General features: G+C 34.9%; 2 protein-coding genes across 3 annotated transcripts in view; one reads left to right on the top strand and one right to left on the bottom strand.

The window, feature by feature from the left end:
• LOC109068269 (cell wall integrity and stress response component 4-like) overlaps nt 1-678 on the bottom strand; it is a 17863-nt gene extending 17185 nt beyond the window's left edge. Inside the window, exon 1 of the mRNA XM_042778267.1 lies at nt 588-678. Coding sequence (XP_042634201.1) covers nt 588-603 — 16 coding nt within the window. The 5' untranslated portion in view covers nt 604-678. The remainder of the gene's footprint in view (nt 1-587) is intronic.
• Nucleotides 679-1009: 331 nt separating this feature from the next.
• LOC109112099 (importin-13-like) overlaps nt 1010-24256 on the top strand; it is a 35831-nt gene continuing 12584 nt past the window's right edge. For both annotated transcript variants that reach the window (XR_006162809.1, XM_042778264.1), the window contains exons 1-11: nt 1010-1439; nt 7738-7863; nt 8626-9236; nt 16147-16287; nt 17935-18076; nt 19199-19365; nt 19662-19782; nt 21330-21477; nt 21661-21842; nt 21935-21961; nt 22716-22850. Coding sequence is in view for 1 of the 2 variants with exons in the window: in XM_042778264.1 (XP_042634198.1) it covers nt 1392-1439; nt 7738-7863; nt 8626-9236; nt 16147-16287; nt 17935-18076; nt 19199-19365; nt 19662-19782; nt 21330-21477; nt 21661-21842; nt 21935-21961; nt 22716-22850 (1848 nt within the window). In the remaining variant the exon portion in view is untranslated. The remainder of the gene's footprint in view (nt 1440-7737; nt 7864-8625; nt 9237-16146; nt 16288-17934; nt 18077-19198; nt 19366-19661; nt 19783-21329; nt 21478-21660; nt 21843-21934; nt 21962-22715; nt 22851-24256) is intronic.

Genomic DNA, 24256 nt, shown 5'->3' on the forward strand with positions numbered 1-24256 from the left:
ATGCGCGCACACAACAGCTGGATGGGGATCAGCTGCTTTTAGAGCTACTTTTAAATATTTTCTTTAATTATATATATATATATCTATATATATATATATATATATATATATATATATATATATATATATATATATATATATATATATATATATATATATATACACACACACACACACACCCTGCCGTTCAAAAGTTTGGGATCAGTAAGAATTGTAATGTTTTTTAAAGAAGTCTCTTCTGCTCATCATGGCTTCTTTTTATCGTTTTTGAAAGAAATGAATGCTTTTATTCAACAAGGATGTGTTAAATTTCTAGTAAAAGTGATAATAAAGACTTATAAAAAAAAAGTATCACAGGTTCCAAATAAAAACAACAACAAAGAATTAAGCATATAATAAATCAGCATAGTAGAATTATTTCTGAAGGATCATGTGACACTGAAGACAGAGTAGGCCTAGTGGCTGATGAAAAATCAGCTTTGCATCACATAAATAAATTATATTTTAAAGTAGACCTATATTAAAATAGAAAACCATTAGTGTAAATGTATATAATGGAGCGAGAGCGCCACCTGTTGTACACTTACAAAAGCCGAAATCCATGCAAAACTTCAAAAGTGCCTCAAAGAGTCGCTGTGACACCGCATATGAACGCCAGTTATTAAAAAAAAAAACACATTACCCATAATGCAGAGCGAAGGTCCGTTTACAGGGCCACTAAAATTTAGCCTGCTTGAAAATAAACGTCACATCAAAGTTAAGTGATCTATTAATATATAAAAAAGGTGTACGATTTTGCAAGTTTAAAAACTCAATATCAGAAATCAGAGCTCTATGGAGCAGACAGACAACTCATTTGATAAAAGAAAAACCGACATATCTGCATTCAATCAACACAGCAATTTTACAATTAAATTATTCATGTTTTTTAAAACACATACACATAAAAAGAATACAAAACGGAATAATACCGAAACGCGTTTTAACTGGAAATAGTGTTTTTCTCCTTTTAGTGAAGGCAGAGGGTTGGGCACGCGCGGCATGTGTCGAATCATTCCCAGCCAGACCGACAAGAACGGGAGAGGGAGGGCACGCACACACCGGATCACCGGGACCGGACAGAAACCCGCGGGCACACGTATGCGACAAGCGGTCATATATATCGCTCATCTGAGATACGAAAGCGTTTGTTTATCATGAGCGAAATACGAGAGACGTGAGCTCGCGCGCACCGGCCTGATCGCGCGCCGGGCCGAATCAGATTCACCGCAGAGATTAATCAGCAGATATTATCACAATCATATTAATAATCAGCAGTACTCTCATAAAGCGTAAGGTGATAGATCGTGTTCAAGAGACGAGAGGAGGTGCGTGTCACTGTAAACACAGCGATGGATCCGCACACAGCCGCGGACTTCACCGTGGACAACGTGGAAAAGGTAAATATACATGTTTTTAATCATTAATCTTGTATTTCCTACGATATTTAAAGTGCATTTACTCTTAGGGAAGACTTAGAAATGTTGTTATTTGAGCTGAGCGTAAATACATGTTATTTATTAATAGCCTATGTACATGTGAGCGATTCTCATTAAGAAATATATATATATAGTATTTAATAAATCATTTTTTTTATTATATTTATATTTGTTTGTTTTGCAATTTTTAATATTTACATTACTATTTATTGTAATGATACTGTATTATTTAAACCAACTTAAACCAAGGCAGTATTGCCATGATGAAAAATTAAATTAAAGCTTATGTTATTCTTTCCCATTATAGTAATGAGAATTAGGTGTTGTTTTAAAAGAGATGGTGTTTAATGTGCTTAAATGTCATGGAAATAGTGTCCCAATACACAAAATATTAATAGTCCTAAAAAAAAATACTTAATTTTCCATAAGAAGCATATAATTTCCAAGTTGTGGGTGTGATCATCTTGACTGGTTTTGTGAGACTGACCCATGTCAGCATTGTTACAGAATTGTGATGTTTAAGTTTTTATTAGCTCTCTGTTTTGACTGCTGTTGTTGCCGAGTGTCTGTCAGTTGTATGGCTCTGTCTGTTTCTGAGGGTAATTCTGTCTGTGTGTGATTGTGATGCAGCTGATCTCTGAGGATCAGGTTACAAATGTGAAACTGGTGTTCAACATTAGATTGGATTAGAGAAGAGAGAGCGATATTGATCCATCCGTGAGGACGAGGAGCGGAGAGAGAGGGTGGTGTCCCGTCCGTCTCGTCTCTGCCTGGTGGAGGGTTTCTCATCTTTATCCCGGACAGCCGCTCTGTTCTGCTTGTGTGACACGCTAATAATTATTATAGCTTTTAATCTCGTTAATAGCAAACATGGTGTCAGTAATTTATTTTTTTTTTTTTTAAAGGAATGCACTCGATTGCTGCTGAAAATAATTGTAAATTATCCCTCAGTTTGTGTTTATAGTAATGCATTTGCATTGAAAGTCTGTGAATAAAGACGTTCTGGAGGGTTTAGCAGCACTTATGTTAATTCTACAATGTAAAAAAAAGAAAAAGCATGCATTTTATTTAATGTTTTTGAAACAAGTCTCAAAAATGCAGTACAATTGTGAAATATTATTACAATTTTTAAGAGAACAGTTTTCTATGTGAGTATGTTTTGAGATATAATTTATTCCTGTGATGCCAAGCTGAATTTTCAGCATCATTACTCCAGTCTTCAGTGTCACATGATCTTCAGAAATTATTCTAATATTCTGATCTGATGATCAAGAAACATTTATTATTATCAGTGTTGAATGGGTCAAAGACGAAAAAGTGTTTAAGCATAAAAAAAGTGTAATACTGCTTTAAACTGTTGTAGTTTTCCCCCATAAAAAGCAAAAAGTTTTCTGTTTTATTTAATTGCAATTTTGTTTTTGTTTTTCTGAGCAAAAAATAAATATCATACATTTTCCCCTGATTTACAGAAGACACAGTAAAATGTCATTCAGTGTAACAATCTTGTCAGGCATATTTACAACAAAAATCTTATTAAAAGACTAATTACTTTCACCCCAAATACTAATGAGTTGTAATTTTACATTTTTAACATTTGCCACTATCCTAGGTTTTGCCCATTTCTCAGTAAGAACTTTTTACTAATTGAAAACACAATAAAATTTAGTATGCTCCATTATTTTTTTAGATATTTTAATATGTACATGTCAGAATAAGCATGTTGTTTGAATTTTTTGCATAAATATTGTGTTACACTGAATGACAATGTAACATTATTTCAACCAAATTTTGACATTTTATTCTCCAAAAACTTATTTGAAACCTTAAAAGTAGACATTTTACTTACATTTAATGTCTTTCTTTTGATGCGGACATCTTAACGTCTTTGACCCGAACACAGTTGTGCCGCATCATGTTTTGTGGACACAATATATACTACCATTCAGAAGTTTGGGGTAAGATACATCAGAATGATTTCTGAAGGATCATGTGACACTGAAGACTGGAGTAATCATCTATTCAGCTTTGAAGTCCTAAAAAGGTTTGGAGTATGTGCTGGTTATTTTAACTCTGTGTCAGATAGAAGGACGAAAATACATTTCTGCCTCTTTTTTTCTAAAGACATGCAATAGCTTCTGTATCAGGACGTCACTGTCTCAGCCGTTCTTTCACGCTCGTTCTCTCGGCAGCAGATGCACACAGAGGTCCTTGTGTGTGTTATTGTGTATTGTTCTGGGCAGTGTGATGGTCGGGCGTAACTGTGAGCAGAGGAGAGAAACATCAATAGAATAAGAATAAAACCCCATGTTTTTTAAATATCCTGGTCAGCTGACAAATATGAGTAATGTTTGTGTTAGTTATGCACAAAACAATTCAGATGGAGTGATTTGTTTTTATGTGTATTATCTGGGCTCGATGTAATGCTGCTGTAAAATTAATCACAAGAAACCTTTTCATTTTTAGATGCGGCTGCTTGACTTTAGATGTATTCTGTGTGAATGTGTGTTTGAATATTCACGGAGGGTGTCTGGGGTGTGTGCGTGTTGTCATGTTCCTCTATTGTGTTTTGATTGGCTCGGCCGTTAGCTTTGCTAATTATATCTCTTGGGTTGTGTGCAGAGATTCGGTTGTCAGGGGCAGCCTGATGTGTTTTTCCAACCATTGACTGTTCAAACGAGTCGGCAGCCACGTCTCGCTGTGCTTCTTTAGGCACATACTCACGTTTATCTGATCGATTATAGTGCAGAAAGGTCAAGAAGCATCTCTTATAATGTCACAGTTTCTGCTGTTTTGAAGCATTTTTGCTGTGGTGCTGTTTCTCATTGTTACTGAGGAGGAATCAGGTAATTTGTGATTACTTACCTCTGACTCAGTGGGAATGAATCTCAAAACACAAATATTCTGAGACGCAGAATTCACAGACACATGGCTGATGATGTCAGAACAACCGTTCCTGATCACTCCAGATGGGCTGTTGAACACAGTCCCAAAAATCTTCAAATGTTTGGCTTCGTGCAGTGTTTGAGAGTCAGTGAACAGGTTTTGAATAGTCCACCGGGAACAAGGCCTTTACAAAGTACTACACTGAAAAATCTGTGTTTCTGAGGAGCAGCTAGTCATTTAATTTTCTAACGTTTGTGAGCTTCATAGCGTCAAACCTTTGGTTTGAGACCCTTAGTAGTAAGTAAACAAAAGGTTTACCTTGTGCAGTATGCATGGGTGGGTCATGATGGTCAACTAGTTATCCAGCAACTGAACAGTTGTTACTGAGATTGATTAGTTTTATCATGTATTTTTTTTAATGTATTTTATTTAGAATAGTAGTTGCCACTTTTCATTTATTTATTTTTATTTATATGTTTTGTAATGTCATTTTTATATATTTAAATATTTTATATTATTAAATGTTTAAATATTTATTTATATTAGAATTTTTGTTTATTTTATTTATTTTAAACAGTGGTTGCAGTTTTACCTTTTATTTCCCTGTTTTTTTTTTATGAAGTACTTCTTATATTTAGATATTTATTTGTATATAATTTTTTTTGTTTAATTTTTATTTTTTAAACAGTGGTTGCTTTTTTTTTCTTTTTTTTTTCTTTTTTACTTACTTTATTTTTGTTTTATGTAAAATAGTAGAATTTTTAACACTCGATTTATTGAATTATGTTTTATAAATGTATTTTTAAGTCATTTTTATATTTATATATTTGTTTTTTTTTATTGTATATTTTATTTATTTTAAACACTTATTTTCTTTTATTCATGCCTTTTATAATAAGCAATTTATATAATATATATATATATATAATGTATTTAGTTATCTGTTATTTATTTTATTTATCTCATACACAGTAGATGCATCTTTAAATTCATCCTTTTTAAATCACGCCTTTAAGATACGCACCTGATCAGGGGCTGACAGCTTAAATCAGCCTCATTATTTCGGGCTTCCTCTAAAGCTGGGTGCACAGTTGCGCACAGTGTGATTTATAATAGTCTTTACGATTGTTGCTTGTCAGACTGTACGAACACGAGCCTCATGTCACACTGTGCAATCTCAGTTGTTATTAATGTCAGACTGTACCACAGTTAAGCTTGGCTCACACTGTGTGATTTTGGCCACGATTTGGTTGTCTGAGACAAATATTGGAAATCATAAAACAGAGCTCGACATGGTGTTTTTTCTTTTTTTTTTATTTTGAAGCAATAGTCTCATCAGTGCTCTATCAGGTATTACTTTAATCAGCAAATTAGTGATATTTGTCTTAAAGGGTTAGTTCACCTTAAAAATGAAAATTCTGTCATTAATTGCTCACCCTCATTTCGTTCCAAACCCGTAAGACCTCTGTTCATCATCTTCGGAACACAAATTAAGATATTTTTGATGCATCCTGACAGCTGACCCTCCCATAGACAGCAAGGGTCCTTACACGATCAACGTCCAGAAACGTAGCGAGGAGATCAGTGTTGTCATGCCACTGGGTTGAAATATGGATGCTGTCCCTGCACTCACAGCAGCCCCACTCTTTTTATTTATTTTCTCGCAGCCCCAATTATCTTTTGACTCCCCCGACAGCGGCACCTTGCTCAAAAAATAATAATTTTTTAATACAATGTATTACAAGGCTGTAGAGAGCAGTGCACTATGACAGAATTAAATACTGAGGTTTTAATTACATTATTTTAATATAGTCAGTTGTGAACTAAAGTGGGCCAGTCTAAGGCATGAAACTCCAGGGCTGAAAATGAGTCCCACTCTGGCCCTGTATCTCTTTATTTTATCTCACATTTCTGGGCATCTCTGAAAGCGCGCTCTATCTCTACTCTTCCTGAAATGACCTTAATCATAATAGGAGCACAGACTATGTGCCACGAGATGCGCCTCGTTATGGAAAAAAAAAGAGCGGAAGAGACAGTCCCGTAGGTGCATTTAATGGTGATGAGGAATGGGTGCATTCAGAAGTGACTGATCACGAGGGAGGAGCGTATAGCTGCGATGGGTCCAGTGACAGGAGCATTTTTCAGTGACAGGTACAGAGTATATGACTGAATTCAGTCATATTCAGTCATATATGACCCCCGTAGCGCCTGGCCTGGACTTACCTGTCCATATGCATCACCTTCAAAATCGCTTACTGGTATCTAAGTGTTTGATCTCAAACGTCTCTTCCTGTCTCAGTGGGTGGTTCATAGCCAGAATGTGGAGCAGACTTCATACTGATAGTCCAAATACAGACAATGCCTGTAGCGTAGCTCATAGAATCAGATTAAACGAGTGATTAATAGACATCTGGGTAAAATGGATCCTACAGAATGAGTGAGTCATCACACACACACACACACACACACACACACACACACACACACACACACAGGCAAGATCGGATGCGGGAACCATGTCAATGGACCAAAGTCATTCAGCGCTGGTCTTTAAGAATGAGTTTGTGCCGAATAGACAGTTGCCATAGAAACCCTCGTTTTAAAAGATGTAGCTGTTTAAATGGACATTTGTACCATATTTATTTTTATCCGTTCTTTGTACAGAATTTAAAGCATCTATGGCAGTCTGACTGCACACAGTTGGTTTTGTCATGTCACCTGGTTTAGTCTGACAGATGGCTGCTTCTCAGGGGTTTCTGTTGTGCTGTGACACACACATCTAATTCCTCTCTGAACTTGATTTTTATCTTATATGATTACATTTCATTTAGACATTTGATCAGGGGTGTAATGATATAGATGTTTTTGGCTGATGACAATATGTATAATTTTTTTTTTAATACTTTTACTCAGCAAGGATGCATTATATTGAACAAAAGTGATAATAAAAATATCATTATAAAATATATATAATGTTACAAAAGATTTCTATTTCAAATAAATGCTGTTATTTTGCACTTTCTATTAATCAAAAAGTCCTGAAAATAGTGTGTCAGGGTTTCCACAAATAATGTTTTCAGCGTTATCGTTATTAGCGGTGTTATTTGTCACCGTATTAAACGCTTCAACTGCATAAATGACGGCATGAGTTTCATGCATCAGCAGTTTTGAGACCCAGAGCATCACTTTAAAAGCACATGCTTTCATATACGTTGTGTGTCTGCTAAACTGCCCCACAGGTATCCTGGGGTTAATAAAGCGTTATTAGTTTGTATCCATGTGCTCCATAATGGCCAGAGTGCAATGTATCACGGTCTAAAACTGTCTCTCTCTCTCTCTCTCTGTGTGTGTGTGTGTGTGTGTGTGTGTCTTTCAGGCCCTGCATCAGCTTTATTATGATCCCAACATTGAGAATAAGAACCTGGCTCAGAAATGGCTGATGCAGGCTCAAGTGTCTCCTCAGGCCTGGCAGTTCTGTTGGGTTTTACTGAGACCAGAGAAGGTAAGAACATCCTGTTCTCATTCCCTCCTTTTTCAGCTGTGCTTGTGCTAGTTCAATGGGTTGGGAATGCCTGTTCACACTGACTTTTGGCCTGTGTATACATATCAGATGTCGATGGCAGTTGCATTGCAGCCGTGATCATTGCATCAACTAAGCTACACCTACAGGCTTTATTTGATTTTGTTCAGGATAACTGCAGCTACAAAAGGGTTGAATTTCACAAAAGATGTCAACGGACTCATTTACTAAGTAATTTATGGTTTGTACTAACAATATTTTTTTAAATCATGACCTCTTTCCCCCATGATTCTAAAATGTGTTGCAATCTAAACATCATTAATGTTTTAATAATGAAAATGAAAAAAGCTAATTTAATTAGACTTTTTATGGTAAAGTTGTATTGAATTATAAAACACAGAATCCAGAAAAAAATAAATGGAAGATAAAATAAAACAAATTTCATAGGGCCTTAAATTACAAGGTAGCTAAGTGTGTTTACATTCATTTCCTTCCCTGTTAATGGTAAATTAATATTGTGCTAAATATTGATATTGTGTAAAATGAAAAAAATATTGTGATATTATTTTTGGCCATATGACCCAGACCTAGCTGCAACGCACTGAACACTGAACACAAACTCTGTGCTGACTAATGATGCAAGAAGGCTTTATGCTCTGTGTACGTCTCATCTGATTTCTTCTCCAAGGAAAATATTAAATAGAAACACAATCAAAGACTGCATCTCTTCCTTTATCTCCACAGGTTCCAGAGATCCAATACTTCGGCGCCAGCGCCCTTCACACCAAGATTTCCCGCTACTGGGGCGATATCCCCACCGAGCAGTACAATACTCTCAAAACGCAGTTGTTTTCTCAGATCGCTCGCTTCGCCTCCGGCTCTAAGATCGTCCTCACCCGCCTGTGCGTGGCGCTGGCGTCCCTCGCCCTCAACATGATGCCCGAGGCGTGGCCGGGGGCCGTCTCAGAGATGGTGCACATGTTTCAGGAGGAAGGAGGCGAGGTGGATGGTCGCGCGCGATGTTTGGCTCTGTTGGAGCTCCTCACGGTTCTTCCCGAGGAGTTCCAGACCAGCCGGCTGCCGCAGTACCGCAAGGGACAGGTGCGGGGCGCTCTGGGTCGCGAGTGGACGGCCGTTTACCCGCTCCTGCAGCAGCTGTTACGGCAGCCGGACTCTCCGCCGCTGGTGAAGGCCCGTGTGCTCAAGTGTCTGTCGAGCTGGGTTCTGCTGGACGTTCCTCTGAACGAGAGCGAGGGTTTGGTCGAGGCCTGTTTCACGGCTCTGTCTGATCCGGAGCTGTTCGATACGGCTGTGGAGGCCATCGTCAACACCATCTCACAGCCCGACTCACAGAGGTCAGCATTTAGCACTGCATGCAATGGGGCAGAAAAGCAGTGAAGTGAGAGAGAAACTGAGCTGTATGAAAATATACAAAACCATTTGAGGTTAAACACCAGGCAGGGTCCAAAATTAATGTTTCACCTTTTCAGCAATGGCAATTGAATTTAGAAAATGTACCCGCCATAAATAATTTCCACTTGCCAAGAAACTGTATTTTGCATTTTTTCTTAATATGGCTAAAATCTCACAAAGTCTAAGTAAATGGCCTGGACATCATATTTCACCCCAAAATCAAAATAAATCAAAAATGGTATTTTGCTTGAAGAAAAAAAAAAAACATATATATATATATATATATATATATATATATATATATATATATATATACATATATATATATATAATATTTTTTTTGCATTTACATTTAGGACCTTTAAGATAAGTGATAGTTAAGTACATCCCCCCAATTCTCATTATTTTAATGCAAAAACATTTATATATTATTTTAAAAAAGATAGTAAGATTAACATGGTATGATTTTTGTGCTGCCATTAATTTTAATTATTTAGCAGTTAATTTATTTAAATATTTAAAATTTTAAATTACGTAAATTTAAAATAATTTAAATGTATGTTTAAATAATTAAAAAATAATGTAATTATTAATAAATTTATTGTATTACAATAATTCTAATATTTGTTCACAAAAAATGCAAATTTAATGAGCGTCACCAGGGAAAAGTAAACAGTCCAGATTGGCAGTAATTACGTTGTTTTTAAAATGTTTCCTTAAAATCTTTAATTGTCATGAAAATAAGCTTAAAAAAACATTTTGTTGTAGATATTAGAATAGATTGTAGATTGTAGAATAGCTTTATGCAGTATATTTTACTTTCTTTTTCTGTTGATTTTATGATGAAATATGACTTGAACATGTTCTTGTGAAATGCTCCCAAATATATATTTTATTGTGCACAAATAGCTCATTTCATTAAGCAACTCTTAATCCGTGATTAAAAAGTGTCAGACTATTGTACACACATAGTGATTTGAAATCATAATTGCATTATTAATAATTTCACTAGCTTTTTTTTTAACCAGCTAACAATTTACTTTTCAAGGCCAGTATTTTTAGTATTATTCATATACTAATATAATTTGTATTAATATTTAACATTTAAAATTATTAGACTTTTAGTTTCATTATTAGTAGTATTGTTATGTGCTTTTGTCTTTGTCATTTTCTTTTTTTTATTAATATTACTATTTAGGTTTAATTTATTTTCATTTCAGCTTTAGGTTTAGTTTGTATTTATTTCCAGTTAGTAATTTTAATGCTTCAACTTAAAATTGTTTCAGTTACTTGCTAAGGCGAAATTTTTCATTTTTGTTTAGTTTTTCATCTAATATTTTATTTCAATTCAGCTTTAGTTCATTAACATTTAAAAAAAAAAAACTATTTTGGTTTTAGTTAACAATAATAACCCTGATTATTACTTGCATCTGATAAGTTTTCATTTTGGTCCCAGGATAGTAGCTCTTGTGTATATACAGTATATAGATATATACTTCAATGCACCTGCTAGAACAATAGAAGGTGCATATGCATCTTAAGTTACACCACTGAATGCAGAAATCTGAACAACTTGTGTTGGAATGAGAGAGAAATGGTCTGACAGAGAACAATCACAGGTAAGAGGAAAGTGACTGATGGAGAGAGAGATGAGTAGAAGAGAGACAGAAACAAAGGCAAATTGAAACGCAGTCGCATCAGAGGAGGAGGGGGGGGTGTGGCAGCGGCAGTAGGTTTATTTCAAGGATGGCTGGCGTTTCCATGGAGACAGAGCGAGGGAGCGATGTCTTACGCTCTGGTTGGTACAGACAGAGCCAGCGGATGCTGAGGACCAGCCTTTAGAGGTGAACGCATCCTCGGCTGGTGGTGTGAGGTTAAAGCGTTTCTGCCCTGATGAAGACATACAGTTGTCCACAGTCTAATTCTGCAGTTCAGTAGTTCCTACAGGTATCTGACACATGGTTATGGCTGAATTCACTTTGTAGTGCATGAGGGAGCTGATTAGGATGGATAACCTTTAGAAGGAGATTTAGATTTTTCATGAGAGATTTTTGCAGAAAGTCTGATTGGAAGCAATTTTTGCGCTGGATGTGTTGAGGGGTGGTCCACAGAAATATATACATTTTTAATGGGCAGTTTAAAAGCTGCAGGGTGGCAGTTATGGTATTGTATACCTACTTACCTACTATAGTAAGTATACCTTACTTAATGATTTAATTATGTTAAAAATGAATTAAAATAGCAGAAAACACCAAATAAGCTCTCTAACTGGCTAATTGAGCATCATTTTTACTTGCTTGAATTGTTCACCATTCTTCTTGTTCACCAGACTACGCTTTGTGTATTGATGAAAAGCTACTAATGAATTAAATTGTACAATTAAAAAAAAAATTACTTCAAAAATGTAAATATATATATATATTTGATGACCTGAATGACATGTGAAATTTAATTTAATTTTATTTAATTTTATTCAGTATTGATGAGAAAAAGTAATGCTAGCTGCACTTGGCTGAATAACTTTATAGCTATAATAAGCCATCTGAAACCGAACATTAACAGAGTTATATTAATAAATTCTTCAGCTCATTTTAATTACAGACATAATTAAACTGAATTAATTCCTCTTCAGTCAAACGCTGACAGTGCTGAATAATTAATTAGTATTATATATGTATCATTTAATTAATCCTTCATTCAGTTATTTCACTTAAATCAGGTTTTACAATATAATAATTATATGTAATTTTGTTGTTGTTTTTAAAGCAGTTTTTTCCCAGATCAGGCTCCTCCATGGGTCGTATTCAGCCCTCGGGACGTGTGTTTGACACCCCTGTTGTTGACAGACAGTAGATTTGATGAGTAAATGCATGCACAGCTAGCGTGTGAGTTTTTCCTCTTTGCGCTGTCATATTGTGACCTACGGCTGAACGTGAAGTCTGTTGTTCGCTCTCAAACCCCAAATCTCTGCACGAGGTGCTTTGAATTCAGTTTGGCCGGTGTGTCACCTGCTCTTAAGGTCACCTTTATCCTTTTCTCCATCATGCCCGTGCCTAGCCCTCTCTCACTATCCTCTGTCTCCATCACCTCATCGTCTCCTCTCACTGTTTAAACACATTAAAATCAAGCCTCTCAGGAGGATGCCATTGGACCAAATGCATCCTGTTGCTAGGCAACTCATTTCATCTGTCTCCTGGTGTTTGAGGTTAATTACACAGAGAGGGAGAGGGAACGTCTGTGTCTGTAGAAACACAGTGAGATACGAGGATTCACACGAGAGCGTTTGAGGTTTGAGAGAATAAATCTGCGCTCTGATGAATCGAACTCAAATTCGGCAGTCTTAGAGACAAGCTGGCACAGAGATGGGAAACTCTGCTTAAATGTTGTAGTTATGACGTATGATGTAATCCGAGGTTATTATTTTTTAGCACTGACTATCAGTTTAAACATATTGTGAAGTCATACGCAGAAAGTCGTTATTCAATGAACACTGTGCCGTAGATCATCTTGAAGTGTGCATGAGAGCAGTAGTGATGTCTGATGTGATTATTAATGTGTTTTGCTTCAGACTGATACGTGATCAGCCCAGCGTTCACCATCTAACAGGTGTGCGGTGACATGCTGCATGAATCTTCCTGATGGTGTTGAACGCCCTCCTTGACCTTGACTGCAGTGTCATTGATGTGATTATTTATTTATTTATTTAGGGCCTATTCTGGTAAAAGCATCTTAAAACCTGAACTCATAAATAAATGCACTCACCAGAGCCACAGCCTCACCGGCCATTAGATCGATGAAACCAGGAAAGACAAGGTTACACTGAGAACAAATGCAGTGATTTATAAGGGCCATGTCATACGTGCAGGCATGGGTCATAACTACTTTACTAGTTTTCCAATAACCTGTTTTGTATTTTTGTATTTGTTAGTTTTGATATTTTTAATATATTTATTTAGTTTATATTACATTTATTTATATATATATATATATATATATATATATATATATATATATATATATATATATATATATATATATATATATATATATATAATATTTTTTTTTTTTTTTTTTTTTTTTTACAAATGCTCACTACAGCAGCATTAATTTGAACAAAATACATTAAAAAAGTAATATTGTTAAACATTTTATTATTGTGAAATATTTTATTAATAAAAATATTATAATTTCATCATAATAAAAATAATTTTCTGTCATAGTTTATTTTAAAATTATTCTTTTTTTTCTGTGATGGAAAAGCTGAATTTTCAGCATCATTACTCCAGTCTTCAGTGTCACATGATCTTCAGAAATCATTCTAATATGCTGATTTGCTGCTCAAGAAACATTTCTGAATATTATCAATGTCAAAAACAGTTGTGCTGCTTCATATTTTAGTGGAAACTGTGATACGTTTTGTTGATGATTATTTGATGTTTATGAATGTTAATGTTAGATGTAACATTTTTAAATGAGATTTTCATCAGTTTAATGCATCTTTGCTCAATAGAAGCACTGAAATCAGAAAAGCGGCATGACATGAAATGACAGATAATTAATATTTAATAAATTAATGGAGAGCAGGATTTGACTTGACTCATAATTGAATCCAGTAGAGTTTAACATTAGTATGTTTACACAATAAATGTTGTCCAGCTTAGATGATGTTTTCATCACAGTGCATCCTGTGATTGCATCACTTGTGAAGGATGCATGCGATACTGCATTAAATCTTGGACAGAATCTAGTATCTAGTATCCCTGAAGGCAACATAAGGTTGCTGCCTGCTGTTTGGAACAGCCTTCACATTGCTTGCCTGTAATGCTTTCAGATTCTGCCAACTCACTGGGTTTTGAAACATATCTTGTGTTTACATTTGGTACATCAATATCTTATTTAAAAAAAGAGCAAGAAAAATCGTATTTTCATGATATGACCCCTTTAAGAAAACATGAGATTCTTCTGTGTGGTTTACTGTGCTCTTGGCAGCAGCTCTCTCCCTTCAGCACTGCAAAAACAAGTTTAAATGATGAAAACGAGACCTACCGAACTGTGAAACATCTCCCTGGAGTGTTGTACAGATTCCTCTATAATGTTTCATCATCATATTACATCTCAATCTCTGTAATATCATCTCATTTAGCACTGACTGAAAGGGAATGAGCATTTAAACTTGTTTTTTCATGTGATCATCATGAGTTTGTATATGATCAGGTTTCTATAGGCTTGTTTATATATATATATATATATATATATATATATATATATATATATATATATATATACAGTACAGACCAAAAGTTTGGAAACATTACTATTTTTAATGTTTTTTTAAAAGAAGTTTCTTCTGCTCATCAAGCCTGCATTTACATTTACAATACAAAATATTTATATTTTAAAAACATAGCTTCTTTTTTTTTTTTTTTTTTTTTTTTATTTTATTCATCAAAGTATCCTAAAAAAGTATCACATGTTCTGAAAAAATATTAAGCAGCAGAACTGTTTCCAACTTTGATAATGAATCATCATATTAGAATGATTTCTAAAGGATCATGTGATAATGATCCTAAAAATTCAGCTTTGCATCACAGAAATAAATGATAATTTAAAGTATAATAAATTCAAAAACAATTATTTTAAATTGTAATAATATATCACAATATTAAATTTTTTTCTGTATTTTTGATCAAATAAATGCAGGCTTGATGAGCAGAAGAAACTTCTTTCAAAAATATTAAAAATAGTAATGTTTCCAAACTTTTGACCTGTACTGTGTGTATATATATATGTAGATGTTTGTTTGTGTGTGTTTGTGTGTGTTTGTTTTTTTAATGTTTTGAAATGTATTGTGTGTATATACTAACAATATAGTGGTACTAAAACTAAGCCAAAATGTGTAAAAAAAAAAAAACCATTCCATCTGAATAAAGCCTAATAGGTGAGTATTTAAGTGTGTGATGCTGTAGATTTTCCTTTGTGTCGTTTGCTGTAATGAAGCACTATTTAATGCCACAGAGCCGTGATCTCTGATGTGTCTGTGGAGCAGTGTGCCTCAGACAAGCCTGTGATGAGCCCATAATGAGGCGCCGTTCATACTTTTTCTTTGTCCGTGCCTCGTTAACATTTCCACTCGTGTGTCCTTCCTGCTGTTGACACCAAAACGAGGACGAGACGACAGAGAGAGAGAGAGAGAGAGAGCTTGAGGGCAGATTGTTCCAGAAGCACTGAGATGGCAGCAGGGGTGAGGAACATGACAGAAGTTGATGTGGAAATGAGCTGTAGACAAATGAAGGAAAATGTGATGATTTCAAGAGAAGAGAAAATGTACATTGTGCAGATTCCAGTTAATGTTGTTTGTTGTGTTTGTCATTATGGGAATGTGTTTAGAAGTAAATTAGCCAAGCAAGTTGTTCTGAATGTGCAGCAAAGCCACGTCACATGGAATCACTGCGTTAGTAAGCCTTTCGTTTAGTGTATGCGTGTTATCATGGACAGGGATTAGCATTAAAGGAAATGCCAACAAAGGCCAACAAGATGTAGATGAGTGTGTTTCTTCATCAGATTTGGAGAAATGTAGCATTACGTCACTTGCTCAGCAATGGATGCTCTGCAGTGAATGGGTGCCATCAGAATGAGAGTCCAAACAGCTGATAAAAACTTTGAGTAATCCACACCACACCAGTCCATCAGTTAACATCTCGTGAAGCAAAAATCTGTGTTTGTAAGAAAAAGTTGTGCCGGAATTGACCATTTCTTTCAGTCTTTATTTATAAAAACTAGTTACAGGAACTGTGTTGCTAATGCTAATGCTGTTTCATGTTGAGTCCTGAACATTGTGTCCATGTGTTTCAGGTACGTGGACACTCTCCTGAAGTTGGTGCCGCAGGTGTTACAGCTACAGGAACAGTTACGAGACGCCATAAGGAATGGAGACATGGAAACGTCACATGGCATCTGTCGAATTGCTGTCTCTCTGGGAGAGAATCATTCAAGGTACAAACATATATACATATATAGATCAGTAATTGTTCTTAATTTTGCTGAACACTGATTTCAGTGGACTCTATGTGAGACTGTGTTCATGTACGAGTGTCTGGAGGGATAATTATGGTGAGATCTTCTGGTCTCTGTGGATGTTCTCTTGCTGAGTGAACAGATGATACTCAGCTCAGGGTTATTACTAAGGCAGTAGTTGACTCAGACTTGATTTTGGTCTGGCATGTTACACCTAAAGGCAGTTTCTGGTGAAATCTCACTCCATTTGTTGGCACTCTGTCACACTCACAAACTAGGAATGGATGCGGGTGTCAGACTAAATGACAACTCCTGGTTCTCTCAGATTCCCCGTCATGTGATGCTGACAGATATGCACCACATTTAACATCAGCGACGAAGGATTAAAGGGTTTTCTCCTCTTTTTTAAATGTTGATCTCAATTTATGTATTTTCAGTCCTGACTCTGCACAATTATACAGTCAACTGCATTTCAAAGTTTTGTAGAAATATTTTTTATAGCAATACACATTTCAAGTGTTGGATATTTTAAAAGAAATATCTTTTGCTCAGGAATACAGTGAAAACTGTTTAAAATACCTGTTTTCTTCTTTTGACCATTTTAGTGCATCATAGCTGAATAAAATATTCATTTTTTAAGAAAAAAACCTCATAGACCCCAAATATATAATAATCTTTCTTTCTTCTCTGCATTTCTCCTCTTCTCTAGTTTGCATTTATTTGCCAAATAAACCTGTCATTGTATTGTATGAATATTGTTGGCTCCTTGGCAAATTGCTTTTGTTCCTCATTTATAGGTCGCTTTGGATAAAAGTATAATACTAAATGCATAAATGTAATTGTCAACAATATATTCAGGGTGGTTGTGGGTCCTTAAAAAATCTTAAAACGTCTTACATTTTTCCTAATAAATTATTAAATTGTCTTAAATTCAGATTCGGTGGGTCTTAAATATTTTTGGTTACACTACTGCTAAAATGTCTCCAGTTTGACGCACCCAGTGACTGTTTACAATCATTGGACAGACCGAAGAATTTTTTTTTCCCCGCGGCCGTTCCATAAGCGCCACCTGCTGTCACAGAGTGAATTTGCATTTTCTTTGCAATTTCTTTGCAAGTCCATCTGCTTTTTTTTGTTTTGTACAGGTGTCTTATGAAGGATAATTTCACACATCTAAAGTCAGACCATTTTGTTTTTGCCTTTTTGCCTTCTTTATATAACTATACAATCTAGTTCATATCAAAAACAACTGCTTGTGCTATGTGTGTGTATCATCTTTGTTTGGATCATGATTACAATGCAGTGGTAGCCTCTAATTTCAAATAGCTACAGATATTTTTGTTTTAAGCCAGTTTGCCTGTTATAGACCGAATAAACAACAAATAAATTTGCTTCAAGAAAAAAAAATTGTGATCTGATCGGTATCGGAATCAGCCATGAAAAATCATGATCGGTGCATATACTGTATATGCATGTATGTAATCTAAGTTTTGTCTTAAATTTCATGTAAGGTGGTATTAAAAATCTTAAATTTAACTCCCTGAAAATAAATATTCTCCAAATATGAGATTGTGCCGTTGATTGTGTTCCTGTGTGATGAAGGTCTGTTCTGCTCTTCTCTATCAGAGCTCTGTTGGAGCAGGTGGAGCACTGGCAGAGTTTTCTGGCTCTTGTGAATATGATCATGTTCTGCACAGGCATCCCCGGTCACTACCCCGTCAACGAGACCACCAGCTCTCTCACGCTCACCTTCTGGTACACACTTCAGGTGAGAAGCGCCGCTGAGATCCTGAACACATCTTAACACACACAGTCTGTGGTCCTGTGCACAGGACACTGTGAACGCAGGCATCTCAGAGACAGGCCTGAGAGGTTTGTGTTGTGTGAGGAGGTTTTGGTTTATTTGTGTGTAAATCTGATGGAGAGTCTCTGTTAGAGATATTGAACCGTCCTTCACTGTATCTGAATATACACCTGTGCTGTGTGTTCTCTGCAGTGTCACGTTTTAATTTTCAAGAATGTCCTTTTGCTTGTGTCCTTGGGTGTGTTATATATATATATACACACACACACACACACAGTATATAAAGCATAATCAGTGAAATGTTTATTTATTTATTTTTTTATTTTTTAAATGGCCAAATCATAGCCATGCTGATATACAGCCATATCTCACGTCTACACGTGATATGCAAAATATATACTTTTAATTTTATATAAAATAATAATAATTATTATGTTATCAAAGCAACCTCTCTGCACTTTCAATCAACTTTACTTTTTTATACAGTATTTACATACTTGAACAATAAGGAATGTCATACTTAGTTGGTGACTTACAGTTCTAAGCTTTCCACTGATGTATGGTTTGTTAGGATCGGACAATATTTGTCCGAGATACAACTATTTGAAAATCTGGAATCTGAGGGTGCAAAAAAAATCAAAATACTGAGAAAATTGCCAAATGAATTCTTAGCTATGCATATTACTAATCAAAAATTAAGTTTTGATATATTTACGGTAGGAAATTTACAAAATATCTTCATGGAACATGATCTTTACTTAATATCCTAATGGTTTTTGGCATAAAAGAAAAATCTACAATTTTGACCCATACAATGTTTTTTTTTGACTATTGCTAAAAATATACCCCAGAGACTTAAGACTGGTTTTGTGCTCCAGGGTCACATATTGTACACTTGTTACTGCTTTGAGTACACTCTTCTCACATGATAATATAAATTCAGCTCAAATCAGTATTTCATTTATTTAGCATCAGTATTTATTTATTTGTTAAGTAGGCTGTTTAACACTGACCCAGTGACTGTATTCTCCCTTACTTCAGCAGTAGTTTAGTGTGTATGTGTTGATGTTCGCCCGTGTGTTTCAGGATGACATCATGTCGTTTGAGGCAGAGAAGCAGGCCGTGTATCTGCAGGTCTACAGGCCTGTGTATTTCCAGCTCGTAGACGTTCTGCTGCACAAAGCGCAGTTCCCCACGGACGAGGAGTATGCGTCCTGGTCATCAGACGAGAAGGAGCAGTTCAGGATCTACAGGTCAGTGTGTGTGTGTGATTCTTATTCTCACGGGCCTCTTGTAACATTTTCTTTTACACTCAGCAGTTTCGTGTTGGATTTGCTGAATTGGCACAGCTGACAAAGTTGCTGTTCTCATTAGGAATGTGCAAAATTAAATATTAAATTATTATTAAAATGTAACATAATTATTAAATAGTGTGTGGCTTTTTCGATTAATTGTCTTTGAAAATAAAACGAATAACATCACAAAGGGTTTGTGCTTTATGTGAAGGGTTGATAATACGTTGCATTTCTGTAATGTTTGACTCTGTCAGGGTGGATATATCCGACACACTAATGTATGTCTATGAGATGCTGGGAGCCGAATTACTCAGTAACCTGTACGACAAACTGGGGCGACTCCTCACCAACACAGAGCAAACAACATCATGGCAGGTCAGAAAACGATGGATTCAGTCTTCAGTTTTCAGTGGTTTTGCTGACTCATTAAACATTTGAAGCAAAAGGGCAAACCTTTGAGGCTAGTGCTGCACAATTAATAAAACCAGAATCACAGTAATGGCTTTGTGCGATTATCAAATCAAAGTAAATACTCTTCCACACAAAATCATCTCTGTTTCTACCATGATTATCGGTTGCTTAATGGCCTCCTGCAGTCTTGCACCAAAATATAAGCTTGTTGGTTTAACATTTGAAAATGAAGAAATTAAGATTATTTAAATATTATTATAAATAGTTGAAATAATATATTTATTTTATTATTGTACTTAAATACATGTTTTATTTTACTATGAAATATCACACACACACACACACACACACACACACACATATATATATATATATATATATATATATATATATACAGTACAGGTCAAAAGTTTGGAAACATTACTATTTTTAATGTTTTTGAAAGAAGTCTCTTCTGCTCATCAAGCCTGCATTTATTTGATCAAAAATACAGAAAAAACAGTAATATTGTGAAATATTATTACAACTTAAAAATAAAAGTTTTCTATTTTAATATACTTTAAAAAAATAATTTATTCCTGTGATGCAAAGCTGAATTTTCAGCATCATTACTCCAGCCTTCAGTGTCACATGTAACATCCAGTCTATCACATGATCATTTAGAAATCATTCTAATATTCTGATTTATTATGAGTGTTGGAAACAGTTCTGCTGTCTAATATATTTGATGAATAAAAGGTTCAAAAGAACTGCATTTATTCAAAAAATAAAATAAAAAAATTCTAATAATATATATTCTAATAATATATTTTCTTTAACTTTTTATCAATTTAACACATCCTTGCTGAATAAAAGTATTGATTTTATTTAAAAAAAAGAAAGAAAAAAAAAATTACTGACCCCAAATTACTGACCAGTAGTGTATATTGTTATTACAAAATATTTATATATATATATATATATATTTTTTTACTTTTTATTCATCAAAGTATCCTAAAAAAGTATCACATGTTCTGAAAAAAATATTAAGCAGCAGAACTGTTTCCAACTTTGATAATGAATCATCATATTAGAATGATTTCTAAAGGATCATGTGATAATGATCCTAAAAATTCAGCTTTGCATCACAGAAATAAATGATCATTTAAAGTATAATAAATTTAAAAACAATTATTTTAAATTGTAATAATATATCAGAATATTAAATTTTTTTCTGATCAAATAAATGCAGGCTTGATGAGCAGAAGAAACTTCTTTCAAAAACATTAAAAATAGTAATGTTTCCAAACTTTTGACCTGTACTGTATCGTTATAATTATATAAATTAATATATTTATATATTTGAAATTGATATATTAATTTTAATACAAATAATTACAATATTAATATATAAATTTTAAGTTGCATTTGCAATTTTTAACAGGAAAAAAATTGAATTAGATTTTTTTTACACAAATCGTGCAGCCCTACATGGCGCTCTTTAACAGGATTTTGTGCTTCTTTTTTTTCAGCATACGGAAGCACTGTTGTACGGATTCCAGTCCATCGCCGAAACGATAGACGTGAACTATTCCGACGTCATCCCAGGGCTCATCGGCCTCATTCCAAGAATTAACATAAACAACGTCCAGCTGGCCGACACGGTCATGTTCACAATCGGTGTGTGCTCGCATATTGGTGCTCCTGTGTCGTTAAAAACACAAATTTCTCTATGTTAGGAAATTGTCATTTATCATCTCAAGCAATTTAGGCCGTTTTCACATGTCCAGACAATTACTTTCCCACGCAAATACCCAGCTTTGTGGTCCAGCCCAGATATTTATCCATTACGTCTCTCTGTAGGAGCGTTGGCAGAGTGGTTGGCGGATCATCCGGTGATGCTGAGCAGCGTTCTGCCGCTGGTTTTGCAGGCGTTGGGCAATCCAGACCTGTCTGTTTCCAGCGTCTCCACACTAAAGAAGATCTGCAGAGAGTGCAAATACGACCTGCCCCCGTATGCCTCCAATATAGTCGCTGTTTCACAGGTATTACACGCTCTAATGATGATACTGACACTCATGGGACAAATTTACATTGTTTTTCACCTATGAATGTCTGTCTTTTTCTCTTTTTTCAGGAAGTGCTTATTAAACAGATCCATAAGGTGAGTTTGTGTTATGAATAAACCAATTTGTTTTTGCTCAGACAAATGCAATTTTATAGAGCTGTAAATGGTCATCGTTTTGTTTATGAAATAATTTAAATTTGTCACTTTGCATAGTATCCTGATTAAGTGTTACAAAAAAGTCAAATTATTTGTCCTTTCCGTTTTGTTGAAATCTAAATGATACAAAAAGGCAGCCATATTTACTCTCGTAATACATGTTCATGGTCTTATTTTGCAAAATCATTAGTGCACATTATTGCAAAAAAAAAAAAAAAACTTTTTTAATTTCAACTGCCTCCGAACCTCATCCGTTTCCACTTATGCAATCAAATCTTATTGGTCTGAAATCGAGTCCATACGTTTTAAACTCAGTATGATCAAATTTAAGGTCATAACAAGTCTTAAATATATTAAATATTATGAAAAGTCAGAATTATCATTTTAAGAGGTCTCAAATCTGGGGATGGAAAATAGAAACAGAATACAGAATAGTGATTATTATTTGCTTATAATGAAAAGTCCCACATTATGCATGAAATATTTGATCTGGATATTGGTAGTTAATAATAAAATGTGTCCTTTTCACATGAAGGAAAGACTAAGAACATTATTTAACCCATTAAAAATAAAGATCTTACCAGTGTCGCCACAATGTTTTATTGCTTTTTTATAAACACATTATCTTTGGATTCTGCATTGGATTCTGTTAGACCTGTTCCTCTTTTCGGTCTCTTTCTTTCTTTCTCTCTAGACGAGTCAGTGTATGTGGTTGATGCAGGCTCTGGGCTTTCTGTTGTCCGCGCTGCCGGTGGAGGAGATCTTGAGGAACCTTCACTCTCTGATCACCCCGTACATCCAACAACTGGAGAAACTGGCAGAGGAGACGGTGAGACATTAAACCTTTCAGACCTCCGGGTTTGTTTATCTGTGTGTTGGTTTGGCCCGGTTGTGTGTGAACAGACCCTGCATCTGCGTGAGCGTGTCATAGGATGGAACATTTCTCAGCAGGAACAGATTGGGCGCTGGAAAAGAAAAGCGCAGGAGAAATCGGCTTAATGTTACTGCGAGCCCTGCATGGATTCATACGAAGTAACTGACATTTCAAACACAATATGGCTAGATATTGGATCTATTTTTGTTGCACAAATAGAAGTTGTGCCAAAAAAAAAAAACTGAAGCAGGATCAATGTAAAAACAAATGAAGCAGCAGATCAGAGGACTGGCACTAATTTTAAATATATCACATTCAAACATTTACACTTTTTCTGCCAAAGCATCCTTTTAAATGTAATAAGCACAGACATTAATTATTCTGAAGTTCATCTGTGCTAAAATTCCCCATGTTGTGTATTCGCAATAAGCTTTGTGCTTTGTTACTTTTTTTTGTAACGAATTTCGACACCCTTAAACGTGGCGAGACGGATCACTGTATCTGTCTCGGTTCAAGCGGCATGTGAACCGATCATCTCTTTCTGTTTACTTCTAGTTATAGCACAAAATAAACACGAGTGAACATCAGAAGTAGATTAAAGAAACAGTGCAACTTCCTGAAATCTCTGATGTCTCGTAATCGTTTCAGCCCTGCAATAACGTCAGTAAAACAGTTTGTAAACAATGTCACATAATTTAACAGTTACCTCAGGAAAGCCAGAAGAAATAACTCTTGAGAGGAGCGTTTTGATAAATATATGCACTTTATTACATTTTTTTAATTTAAACGTAACCTGTTGTCTTCATTAATTAATGTATGTTTGAATAAATCTGTCATGAAAACAAGTTTTTATTACAGCCACCGTTTAAATCATCATATGTCATACATTTTTAAAATGTTGGCATAACAACTGCTTTATCTTGAACTGCTTTATGTGCAATTTTTATATTTTTCCAGTTTTTTTTTGAAATCTTTTTATTCGATTTCAGTTTTTTGGTAAATTTTAATTTTTTTTGAATTTTTATTTTTAGTTTTTCTTAAGATATAACGAGAGGAATAAAATTAATTAAATAAGTATTGGACTCCAGTTCATATCTACGGCTCAAAATGTGTGGTTTTACCTTTTCTTAACATTTACACTCACAATTTTCATCTGGTTAAGATAAAAACGGGCGAAAAATCCCACTGACTTGTATTGAAATTGTATCAGAATGTCACAGCTGACTGTTTTCACTTTAGTGAGCAGCTAAAACACCCTGGCAACCACCTCTTGCATGCATAACCAAACTTCACTCGCAAACATCAAAATCTAGCTCCTAAATACTAATGCATTACATTTATTTAGCATCTTATCAAAATGC

The sequence above is a fragment of the Cyprinus carpio genome, chromosome A20 (genome assembly GCF_018340385.1).
Source record: "Cyprinus carpio isolate SPL01 chromosome A20, ASM1834038v1, whole genome shotgun sequence".
Classification (NCBI taxonomy): Eukaryota; Metazoa; Chordata; class Actinopteri; order Cypriniformes; family Cyprinidae; genus Cyprinus; species Cyprinus carpio.